The sequence below is a fragment of the Pristis pectinata genome, chromosome 21, assembly GCF_009764475.1.
Source record: "Pristis pectinata isolate sPriPec2 chromosome 21, sPriPec2.1.pri, whole genome shotgun sequence".
NCBI classification, from domain to species: domain Eukaryota; kingdom Metazoa; phylum Chordata; class Chondrichthyes; order Rhinopristiformes; family Pristidae; genus Pristis; species Pristis pectinata.
The window spans coordinates 16,403,464-16,416,456 of record NC_067425.1 but is presented as its reverse complement, the minus strand read 5'-3'; the positions used below and the strand labels follow the sequence as shown (position 1 = coordinate 16,416,456).

At 41.3% G+C, this 12,993-nt stretch overlaps 1 protein-coding gene across 1 annotated transcript in view; it reads right to left on the bottom strand.

The window, feature by feature from the left end:
* The window catches only part of acaca (acetyl-CoA carboxylase alpha), a 237,926-nt gene that overhangs the window by 215,045 nt on the left and 9,888 nt on the right, over positions 1-12,993 (bottom strand). Inside the window, 1 exon segment of the mRNA XM_052035876.1 lies at positions 72-204. Coding sequence (XP_051891836.1) covers positions 72-204 — 133 coding nt within the window.

Below are 12,993 nucleotides of genomic sequence, written 5' to 3'. Positions count from 1 at the left end.
CTGCCGGTTTCAGCTCGCATGCCTGACTAAAGATGGAAAGCTAAGAAAATTTCTTGGAGTTATTTGCTTACCTTTTCAATAACTTTATTGCCTCCGAACCGAGTTACGAATTCAGCCGGGGAAGCAACTGTGAAGTCTCTCTGCAGTTCAAGCTTCTTCCTATCCCTTCCTTGCTTCATCAGGTGCAGCCCTGACATGCTAGGCCTGTGGAGAGAAGGAATATTTTTCAAGAACCAAACTGCTCATTTACCAGGCTGGTTTGTGCGGATGTTACAGCCAAGACTGTAACTTAATTAGAAAATGAACTGGATAAAAACTTCAAAAAAAATTCAGTCTTCAATACAAGAACAGAAAGATGGGCCAATCACACAAAGTAGACGACTATTTTTCTAGAAGTTTGTGGGAAGTCCATGTATAGACATTTAGTGTGCAAGTTTACTTTAAGTGAAGCAAGCTATCAATATTCAAAATCTGGGCAACACATGAATGATTATTTGGGAGAGATGCTGGCAGGTGTCAAGTAGTCAACTTCGAGGAGAATGAGAAAATTACACAATACATGCCCATGCCACAAAGAGTCAACAGTGAAGTACAACACAAAAAGCAAGTCATTTGAGAAGATTTCTTAAATGTGCACAGATGAATTCAATCCTGCCACATCTATATATCGATTTAAATGGCTATTTTCCCCACACCAATGCAAGCAATGTGTTTGATTCAGAGCCTTTCCTTCACTACAGCACAGTTTTATCTCTTTAAATGACTGTTTTGCTAATGTCTGCAAATAAACTGCAGCACAATTCATTTTTGAGGATTAGTAGTTTGGTGAAAAAAAACTCTAAAATTACAAAGAAATATTGGGGCAGGTTTTCCGATGATGCCAAGATCACCAGTCATCCACCCTTAGACCAGCAGTTTCTTCTAACATTGTCTTGTGTGCATCTTCTGTTTCCACAATGAACACCACATGGTGCAGACAGGGCCTCCCACAGCACAAAAGGGCCAGATGCACTCAGAATGGCTTTGATAGCCATGAGTGATCGCCCCTCCAGATGTCAAAACTGCTACTAACATTTAATATGTGAATGTCAGATAGAATATAACAATCAAGAATAAAACTAAATTTAAACATTAGAAAATTTTTTTAAAAAACAACCGAATTCAATCGAAATTAGTGATCTAGATGCTATTTCCTCCCATTGATTTCAATGGTACTGGTATAAACATTCACCAAGTTTAGTCAGAGTCAGGATATCTGTTTAAAAAAACCCTGTGTCACTGGACTCCACTGGCCAGGAAGAATTGAAACACTGCTCTACATTTCAAACCAGATGCTGACATCAAAAGTGGACCTCCTCCCAAGCCTTTGCAAACATTAGTAGACCCTGTCATTTCGAAATGAAATAATAAGAGAATGTTGGACCACAAAAACAGATGTTCACTGGTGCAATCCAGGAACCTCTGGCATGAAAGACACTTTAGCAAAAGATACTGCAGTCAACTTAAACCACTGCCAGCAATGCTCTTTGAGATCATCTACAAAGAAATGTCAGTATGATAGAAGCCCTGCCACACAAGTGGAAAAAATGCCCCTCCTGATTTGACCAGAAATCTGATTGTAATAGTTACTGTATTTTCAGAAGATTAAAATGGTGAACATATTCCCGCTCCTTCACACAATGCCTACTCCATCCCCTTCCCTCTTGAAGGGACAGATTCACAGAGGAGTGCACGTGACAAACAGTCCCACTCCTCAATGACATCACCCAAGTGAGCACTGCTGAAGTACAACTTGCCACAAACTAATCACCTGGTTCCTAAAACAGCCAAATCATGACTTTACATGATATATAGATAAGATATCTTTTATTAGGTCACATGTACATCAAAACACACAGAGAAATGCAGCTTTTGCCAGGGGTCTTCTGGGGGCAGCCCGCAAGTGTTGCCACGCTTCTGGCGTCAACATAGCATGCTCACAACTTCCTAACCCGTACATCTTTGGAATGTGGGAGGAAACCAGAACACCCGGAGGAACCCCATGCAGAAACGGGGAGAACATACAAGCTCCTTACAGACAGCGGCCAGAATTGAACCCGGGTCACTGGCACTGTAATAGCATTATGCTAGCCGCTACACTACTGTGTCAGTCACACTTACATACTTTCGAAGTCAATTCTTAGCACGTGAAGTAGTTCCTTTACCTATTGGACAGGTCTACCCCTTGGAGAGAGAATACAGAGTGTTCAAGAAAAAAAAATTCTGCACTTTGAAAGTAAAGACAATTACTCCCCTGCATGCATGGCACTGTGACAAACTTAGCCACCACATACGGTCACATTATGCCAAATAGAAAAGATCCCTGCAAAATGCTGTGTGAGCTGGCCCTTAGTCAAGGTGTCAATATCCACTTAAAAAGCCTCAAGCTTGGAAATGAAAAAGGAAATATGTGAAAATTCCCCACCTTCATTAAAAATTAGTGACCTTGGCCAGAATACACTGCTTTGTAAGCATCGTGTCAAGAAAAATGTCAGCCTCAAACGTCTTCCATAGTCCAATAGCTTACTAATATTTACCATCTGAGTTTTTATATGAAGCAAGGCCACTGAAGATTTCAGGACAGGATAGGTGAAATGATTTCTAAATGCCTGATCAATTTATGAGAGAGTGATTAAGTGATGGGTGCTTCATTCTTGCCACATTGGCAACTGTAGAATGAGCACTGCAGAAGTCAAGCACACCGAGTCTCAGGATCCAGGAAGCTTAAACTGATGACAACAGTCACACAATCTCTGCAAGGTTTAGAACTTAACTCATTACATTACAAGCAGTCTTGCACTTCACATTTTTACTCTGTAACATAACCACTTACTAACCTCCGCAGTAAGTAGTATATCATTCTCTGTCTCTCAGTTCCAGATTTGTCCATGATTAGTCGGGAGAGTCATAAGCTTCTGGACTCAGAAAAATTGTACATGCTTTACTGATAGCAGTTAGATGGCCTGAAGAATTTTTTTTTGAAAATAAGAAAGTTCCATTGCACCAATTTTTTTTCCCCCTGCATCTCTGGATAAACACTGCTGCTTTGAGAACCAACTCTGACTCTCATTCTCATACAGGAATTGGCTATTACTTAATATAATGACGCAGTCTGTCTGTTGCAGTCTTGTCAGAGCTCGGGGGGCTGATGATGCTAAAAAGAATTATACAGCACTGACAAAAAAATATGCAGCTGCCAATTACATTCCTGCTTTTTCCAAACAAACCAATTCACATCTTTTAGGTGAGATGTCTGGAAAAGTGATTGAGATACTGGCATTTTTTTTAGGCTCTGAGGACCAAAGTAGAGTCTCAGCAAGAGAGGACGAGCATTGAGAGGTCTTGAGAATTGACAAATTGAGAATTGTCAAAGGCCTTGCAGCTGAGGCTAGCACAATGCTGCTCATCACGGCTCCGCTGCTTTGGGTTTGATCCTGATCTCCAAGTGTGTGGAGCCTGTGCCTTCTTCCTGCAGCGGCAAGAGTTTCTCCTGGGTGCTCCAGTCTCTGCCCACCTGACATAGACATGTTGGTTGACTACTGTAAATGACCTCAAGTGTAGGTGGGTGATAGAAGAAACAGGGTGGAGTTGATGGGCATGTAATAAGCAATTTAATATTGCACACGGTACTCCCAATATTCTACATAACTGCAGCATAACCTTCCTACTTTTGTATTCAATTCCCCCGCAATAAGCTGTAACGTTGATAGCTTTCCCCATTTGCGAATCATGCACTAACATACACAAAACCCTCTGCATCTCAGCTCTGTGGTTTACACCTGATCATCAAAATAATGTTTACACCTGATTATTCTTTAGTAATGCAGGTGCACATCTTTAATTCTAGCGACATCTATTTTCAGAGTAATCCACTGAGATCTGTAGTGTATACTTGCTGTTTTGTATCATACCAGATTGTCCCAGGAGGAGTTAAAGATCCAATACCAACAGGGCTCTATGTAATCTGAATGAGCCTAGCACCCAACACAGGCTTTCCAAATCTATTACCTTCAAGTCCCATTCTCACAGTAATGGCTAGTTTTAAAGTTATAATTTGTATTTTTTGTATTTTGCCTTCAATAAGTTCACAGCCCATGATGCGGCTGCAAGTAACTTTTTCATTGCACCTGTGCACACATGTACTTATGCATGTGACAATAAACTCTACTTTGTGCTGTATCGAATATTTCAGCTAATGTTATAACAGGAAGCTAAAGAGATCTGCAAGTCCTTTGGGGTTGTCCTGCACCATCTCTAACACCCCACAAAAGAGTACCCCTTCATCCAGATCTATGGCTTAATGACAAAGTAATTAATTCCAGGCTAAAAAGAGTTCCAGCTATGGCATGCTACTTCGCCCCTCCAATGCACAGTTGAAACACGTAGAACAGAAAGGATACCTCTATCTGATCTTAGGCGAGACTGCAGTAGTAGCACAACACCTCAACACTCCAGGGAAGTTGTGTATTTAATGTATACAGATCCCTGTCCCCATTGCTCCCCAGCAACTCCTGGTGAAAATGTCGTATGTATAATCAAAGAAGTGGTGCTGGTTTTCTATCCAGGCTCTCACACCACTATGGCGAGATACTAACAGTTAATCAGTAACCTCAGACCTCAACAACTAGTCAATTCAGCTGAGAGGAGAAAAAAATTCATGATATGTCACAATAGCAGTACCCCTTTCCTAGCTCAGCTCCTCATCCAGCAGAGTTCCTGTTCTCTGCCGTGCCATCAGAGAAGCCTGCCTCTACTTAGAGGGAGGAGAGGGGGAGGAGGGCAAACCAGGAAGGAAAGAGGACAAAGAGACAAATATAGAGTTGTACAAAAACAGAAAAAAGACAAAAAGAGGTACAGGGAAAGAGAGGGAAGGAGACAGCAGTGACATTTAGAAAGAGGGAGAGGTGGACACAAGAGCTCAATAAATACAGAGCATCCAGCAAAACACATGATTCTGACACATAAATCACACAGAAGAACAGAAAACAGACAGAAACATTCACTGAAAGAGACAGGCACAAGGTATGCATGTGAGACAACAGTTATGCTCACCTCGAAGAGATATAGAAAAACACCAACAAAGAATTCAACATTCTAAGAAAGTAATTTTTTTCCCCCCCAAGTTTAAACCTGTTGTAGTATTATTAACATGAAATTAATATGAAATTCCAACTGTTGTAATGTTAATGAGTGGTCACTTTCCTTGTCCCATCAGCTATTATATGGCAGAGGTACCATAGTCCAGCTTACTGGTAGCCATTGGTACTCTTTCAACAGGGGGCACTAGAACCCATTCAACACACTTGTTACTAATGATGACCAGCCTTGGACTTTTGGTTATACTGAATTAATTATATTCAACTAATTTTCAGGTGTATCATGTAAAGGACAGTCTCTTCCTTGTCTCAAATACAACACCAACCAATTCAAATTACAAATTAGTTTCAGAAAAACTAACCATGTATAACCCAAGTATCTTCCTTCAGACCAGCAATATCATTGTCCGCTATCTGTAGTCTTTCCTCAAACTATAATCTTGGGTTGAGGAGAATCAGGGAATTGAGGGCTATGGGAACTGGCACAGAAGAATCATCGAGGCCTGGAGCAGATCAGCCTACTGCTGCTCCTATTTTCTTGTGCTCCTGTGCAATGATTGCAATAGACACCACCTTACTTACTGTGAGGCAGACACTGCGGTGCAGATGAAACTACAGTGTTCAACTCATTAATACTCATGCTGCTTCCAAGTTGATTTGGACACAGGAATTCAGTACTTAACCACCAACTGATCTGATAACTTTTTCGTAGATTTCAGCAACATTTACAAAGGAAAGAATTCTTCCTGTATACCATGATATCTTGAAAATCTATTTTTACTCCTTCCCTCCAGCAGTTAAGATGTTATTACTAACAAGTTTTAGCTGAAAATTCCATTTGTTCAGTTGTTTCCATTAATACCATCCTTTTTCCAAGCAAATACACATGCACACCAATTGAAATATCACTTCCAAACCAATAGAAAAAAAATCTTTTAAGAGATGATTTTTAATTGGAGACTGCAAGAAAGAATGTTGCAAACCTCCACCCCTCTCCCCTACACTCCACCACCAAAAAACAAAGCATCATCTTTGCAAGAATGGGCAACTCTGCCAACTTGATCTAATAAATCAGATTGGTGGTTGCGGTGACCGGGCCAACAAAAGTAACAAAAAAATCCCAACTTCATTTACGAGGACTGAAAAGAGTCCTCGTAACAGCCTTCTCTTCAATGACACAGCAGGTTTATTCAACAGCAAAATGCTGCAAATGCTGGAAACACAAAATAAAAGATGTTGGAAGTATACATCAGCTCAGGCAATATCAATGAAGAGAAACAAAAGCCCAGTAATGCCACCCTGGAGAGGAGCAAGCTGGCTCCCCAGTAATCAATAGTCTCACCCTGGATTTGAAAGCAAAAAAAAATGGGCAGGCCCCTATTCCAAATTACCATAAGATATATGTAGGAGCCAAATTAGACCATTCGGCTCATCAAGTCCACTACACCATTCAATCATGGTTGATTTATTTTTCCCTCTCAACCCCATTCTCCTGCCTTCTCCCCATAACCTTTGACACACTTACTAATCAAGAACCTATCAACCTCCACTTTAAATATACCCAATAACTTGGCCTCCACAGCCGTCTGTGGCAATGAATTCCACAGATTCATCACCCTCTGGCTAAAGAAATTCCTCCTCATCTCTGTTCTAAGGGGACATCCTTCTATACTGAGGTGGTGCCCTCTCCTACTACTGGAAACATCCTCTCCACATCCACTCTATCCAGGCCTTTCAATATTCAGTAGGTTTCAATGAGATCCGCGCGCGCGCCCCCCCCCCCCCCCGTCATCCTTCTAAACTCCAGTGAGTACAGGCCCAGAGCCATCAAACTCTCCTCATATGTTAACCCTTTCATTCCCGGGATCATTCTTGTAAACCTCCTCTGGACCACCTCCGATGCCAGCACATCCTCCCTTAGATATGGGGCCCAAAACTGCTCACAATGCTCCAAATGTGGTCTGACCAACACCCTTATAAAACCTCAGGATTACATCCTTGCTTTTATATTCTAGTCCTCTCGAAATGAATGTTAACATTGCATTTGCCTTCCTCACAACCTGCAAGTTAATCTTTAGGGAATCCTGTACGAGGACTCCCAAGTCCCTATTCACCTCTGATTTCTGAATTCACTCCCAGTTTAGAAAATAGTCTATGCTTTTATTCCTTCCACCAAAATGCATGACCACACACTTCCCTACACTGTATTCCATCTGCCACTTCTTTGCCCATTCTCCCAACCTGTCCAAATCCTTCTGCAGACTCCCTGCTTCCTCAACACTACCTGCCCCTCCACCTATCATTGCATCATCCGCAAACATGGCCACAAAGCCATCAATTCTGTCATCCAGATCATTAACATACAACGTGAAAAGTGGCGGACCCAACACAGACTCCTGCGGAGCAACACTAGTCACTGGCAGCCAACCAGAAAAGGCCCCCTTTATTCCCACTCTTTGCCTTCTGCCAGTCAGCCAATCTTCTATCCATGCTAGTACCTTTCCTCTAATACCACGGGCTCCTATCTTGTTTTGCAGCCTCACGTGCGGCACCTTATGAAAGGCCTACACTAACCAGCAAATGGTGCTGGAAGTACACATACAAAATTAAACTCTGTTACTAACAGTCTTAAAGTCTTCCAATAGCTACTGTGGCCCACTAAAACATGGCTACATTCTGGCAGCAGACTGACATATTGTTCATGAGACAATTTAATCACCCTGTTGGAAAATTGCAGCTCACTAATCACAAGCAAATCCGCCAACACAAAAAGTACACTTGCACCTTCAAAAGGCAAACAAAGGAGTTTAAGATTTTCATCAAATATTACAGCAAATGCCCAAAGGCTCATCAGGATGAAGGCTAAGAGGATGCCATGATGAGAGACTACATAAACTTACGAATTTTCCCAGGATAGATGGTGCTTGGGCAATCCGATTGAGGTTTTTCAAATAATTATGAGACAATGTAGAAAGGAATAAAAGGAAGCTTTTCAAAACACCTTTGACCACAAGTCCATCAGATAGTGGTCAGCACAGAATATGTCACAGGCCTTGCGGAAGCAGCACATGATGGATCACGTGGGATGATTTTCTGAGCAAACTGTCGAAACCATCTGGTAGAATGCCTCATTGCCAAAACTCACCAACATCTCACTTGGCTGGCAGTGAGAGAGGCCCACACTGTCAGATCCTTCTGCAGAGTCAGAGCCTCACCCACAGTGCAAATTGCCCGCGAGACAGCTGTGAGGAGGATGAGACAAACATCCACTTATTTGTGGACTATGGATTTGCAAAGGTGGACTGGAAAAGGATGCAAGGGGCCTTGTCGAGGTTCATCCCGAGCAGCTGCGTAACAGAGGACTCTGACCTACGGGCTGTTCCTAGGGAGGCATACCACGACAAATATCAAGAGCTGCTGGAAGATCATCAACTCGGTGAAAGATGGTCTGCCCAAAACTCAGTCTTCCAGTACAAGATGTCAATAAGGAAATGCTGCCAGCTGGCACATTCCAGGCTGCAGGAGCACGTGCTGAGGGATGCACTGAAGCTCAATGCAGCCAATGCAAAGGCTTTGTGGGGAAGCACTGCAGTCTAAGGTCCTGCTGCCACTAGACACTGAGGAGATAGGCCCTGTGGAAAACCCTCTCAAACACTCAAAGTATCTTGTCCAAAGAAGCCACATGAGTGACAATGATGTCGTGTACATAAAATGTACTAACACTCCAAATGTATAGATCTGATAAGATATCGTTATTAGTCACATGTACATCAAAACACACAGTGAAGTGCATCTTTGCATAGAGTATTCTGGGGACAGCCCACAAGTGTCGCCACACTTCCAGCACCAACATAGCATTCCCACAACTTCCTAACCCATACGTCTTTGGAATGTGGGAGGTAACGGAGCAACTGGAGGAAACCCACGCAGACACAGGGAGAACATACAAACTCCTTACAGACAGTGGCTGGAATTGAACCCAGGTCACTGGCACTAACCGCTGCTCTACCGTGCCTGCCATATATAACTATGAATGTATAGACTGGACAACATTATGAATGTGGAGAACAAGCCATGCACTGTTTTTTTTCTGTATTTGTTGTATATTTGATGTATAAAGTCTATTTTTGAAATTTAAAGAAAAAAAGCACCAGAGGTCAGGACCAAACCAGGGTCACTGGAACCGTGAGATAGTTGCACTACATAGAGCACCACAATGCCATCATTTAAACAAAAGTGTAACAATGTGAAACACACACTTTGGGATTATGGATTTAACATTAAGGAATTTAAGGGAGGTGGGGATTTAGTTAAAAGTCAAGGACATTAGGAATTTGGATAAAGGATGGGGAACTAGATGTCTAAGAAAATGGCAGAAGACTCAGACAAATAAGCTACTCATTAGAATCATATTCCCTTGTTAATAGCATTCAATTGTTATGTTACAGCTTTTCTTCCCGAGTGATGAAACTTTAATTTCATTGCAACATTGTCAAGTTTAGCTATAAGTTCACTCCTGGTATGATCAGACAGCAGACAGGAAGACAATAACCTGTTCAGGTGACAAAGCAATAGTTCTGCTGATGTTTGCAATATACTTCAGCAGATCAGACACTGTCCAGTGCCAATGGCAACATTCAGGTTCAAGGTTCAGTTAGCAAACAATCTGTGTATACCTACGGACTACATTTATCTCCTCCTATTGCTAATTTAAATGAGAGTTGACAAAGCTCCAGCACTTCAAAACATCCCATTAACAGCACAAGTAAATATCATCCCCGGCTCAACAGTACAAGTTCAAGGCCTATTTCATGAACCTGAGCACATAACCTAGTTGTCATTTCAATACAGTGCTGAAACAGCATCAAGACATTCATCCTTATAAAGCCAAAATAACCAGCTTATATAGACAAAAACTGCATTAACGTGCTCTTAACCAATTTTGCTAACTCTAGTTGGGACTGTTGGTGCAAGATTTTTGTATACCCCATGCTCATTTTCTGGGAACAACTTGCCCAAATGACGTCAAGGGTACTGCCATACCCAACAATTGTCTCTTGCAAAAGTTGCATCAAATTGGTCTTAATAACTGGTATTGTCCACTCCAAGGGGAACTAGCTTTTAACAACACAAGAAATACTGCAAAAACAAAATAAAAATGGTTCCAAATTCATTGATGAGAAATAAGTTTAAAAAAAATACACAGGAGAAAGACATCTGACATGAGATACCACCAAAAACTTCCTCCACTCAAGATTAATAGTACAGCAACTCCTTATCTGCACTTCTGGCAGCAGCAATGACTATACAGACTACCCTTCCACAAGGTAGTTCACACTCACATCTGCAACCCCTAAAAATCTCAAATTGAAACTCACACAGATGCCTATTCTGCTTTTTCAGTGGAAGTCAGTGTCACCTACATTTACAGAAACTTTGCCTCAGGACTCTTGCAGGCTGCTTCCAATGAGATATGCCATTTGTGGCAACACTCGGTTACCGTTGCACTGCTTCCAATGAGACATGCCATTTGTGGCAACACTCGGTTATCATCGCACTGCAGAAGTAAAAGCAAGCTTAATTTTTAGTCAATGTGACATTTGCATTCACACCTGGAAGCAGGATTATGTTGCACTGCAGAAGTCCCAAAAGTCCAGGTATTCATTGACGGCCTGCATGCCTTTACAGACACCTGCTTGACAACTTTCTGCTGGGACACAAGCGAGACTACAGATGCTGGAAGTTCCACCATTTTGTGTGCATTGCTCCAACTTTCTCCTGGAAGTGCCTTTTCACAAGAAGCTCCCTCCTGGTCCTTCAAAAGTTTGTACACCATCCCACTACTGCAGCATGCACTCTTTCCTTGTCAATGCTTCCTAACGGTATGACCCTTCCAGGGCTACTTTCCAAGGTCAGAGCGGTCAGAAAGGAGCTACTAACTTGAGAAATTCAACCCCAAACGCCAGCTGTTTCTGCTTTGAGGGAGAAAGCAGCACTGCTTTGGAACTGCTGCAGTTTTTGCAATTTTGTTTTTAAAAAGAACTTTTCAATATTAGCAATTAGAAGATTTCTCATTTTTTTTTTCTTATGACATAAGGAGGAGCCATTCTGTACAACGGGCTCTGAAACCAATCCGATTAACCCCATTTCCCTATTTGTTTCCACTGTAACCTACTTTCCCGCACGTACCAAGCAACTGCCCCACCACCCTCCCGATCATCCAACTGTACAGGCAGTTTCCAGTAGCCAATTAATGTACCAAACATCACATCTTCATCAAGTTAGAAGAAATCAGAGGCAGGGAAGAAAACCACCCCAATTACATATGGTGCCTTCACGACAGTTTAACACAAAGTTGTTGGGAAAAAAAGTTAACAATGAAACAAAATTTGGCTTCAAACTAAATCCGAGCAAAATCCTAATAAATCAGTACAGGCATTATAGCCAAGGACATTCTTTAGTTACTTCAAGGTCAGCAAACATCCAGAACAATACTTTTTAAAAGAAAACATTGAGATAAATCAGATGATCAGACATCACATCATCATTCAAAAAGAGTTTAAAGCAAAGGTGACCTCTGTTGATCATTGTAAAAAAACAAACTCACGCCAGCAACAGAGTTGCACTCCTGTTTAATCAAGAGAAAGATCATATAATTGCAGCATATCTGGCTTGTTGATCGATTGAGAAAGCTTTACTGAATGCCTTTATGCTGAATGTCGGGAAGGATGCAGATTTGCAAGCAAGTTACTGAAATGCAGAAACAATTATTCAGGGAATTGGGGTTTCCAATATCCCACTGTCCACCAAGACTATAAGAATGTTTAAAAAAAGGAAAAGAATTCCTAAAAAATGTTTGAGGAAACTTTGTCAGTGCACAACCAACCCAATGAGGAAAGAAGTTGGTTTTTGTTCTGTGGACTGAAGTGAAACAAATGGAGCACATTTCAGTGTGCAAGACCTTGATAAACTGTGATCAAAATATCAAGTTAAGAATAGTTATAATAAAAGACACAGTAGAATTAAATGTCAAAGTTTTTAATGGAAGGCAGCTAATAAAGTTGAAAAATAATCTGGACCAGGTGAAGTAAAAGCAAAAGCTATAGTCCTGTACCTGAATAATAGGGTGCCTTCAAACAAAACATTCAAAATACTTAAGGTGGAGGAGATAACTTTTTTGAAAGATTTGGGAATTGAGGGTTATGGGGAACTGGCACAGAAGAGGAGCCAAGGCCAGCATAGATCAGCCATAATCATATTGAATGGCAGGGCAGGTTTAAGGAGCCAGGTAGCCTACACCTGCTCCCATTTTCTTGTGTGTTCAAATTGGAAATAATTTAGATACAGAGTATATTCCTAGGAGGGAAAATGAAAGGACAACCAGGTATTGAAACAGAGTGGTTAGATTATTGGATTAGTGGATAGATTTCTAGATAAACAAGGAGGCTGGGATTAAATGATCTGCTCAAATCCCATCAGAGCAGATGCTTCACTTTAATTAATTAATTAAAGTGAAATAAAAAGTTGTACCAGTAATGGCGATCATGAAGCTATTGCGTCAAAACACTAAGGTCCTTAAGGAAAGGAACCTACTATCCCTACTAGATCTGACCTGCAGCAACGTGGCCTCTGAACTTGCTTCATGGCAAGCCACTCAGATCAAGGGCGACTTGGGATAGGCAATAAATGCCATTGGCACCCACCATAAATCAAAAGTAATTATCTAGATCACTAAAGATAAGGGAATTAAATTTAAAAACTTATGACATTCTTATAACATTAGAAAACCAAGCTGAAAGTAAAAATACGGAGAAGATCCAAAAGATTAAATGTGGGTCAAAGGGACGAGATTGGAGAT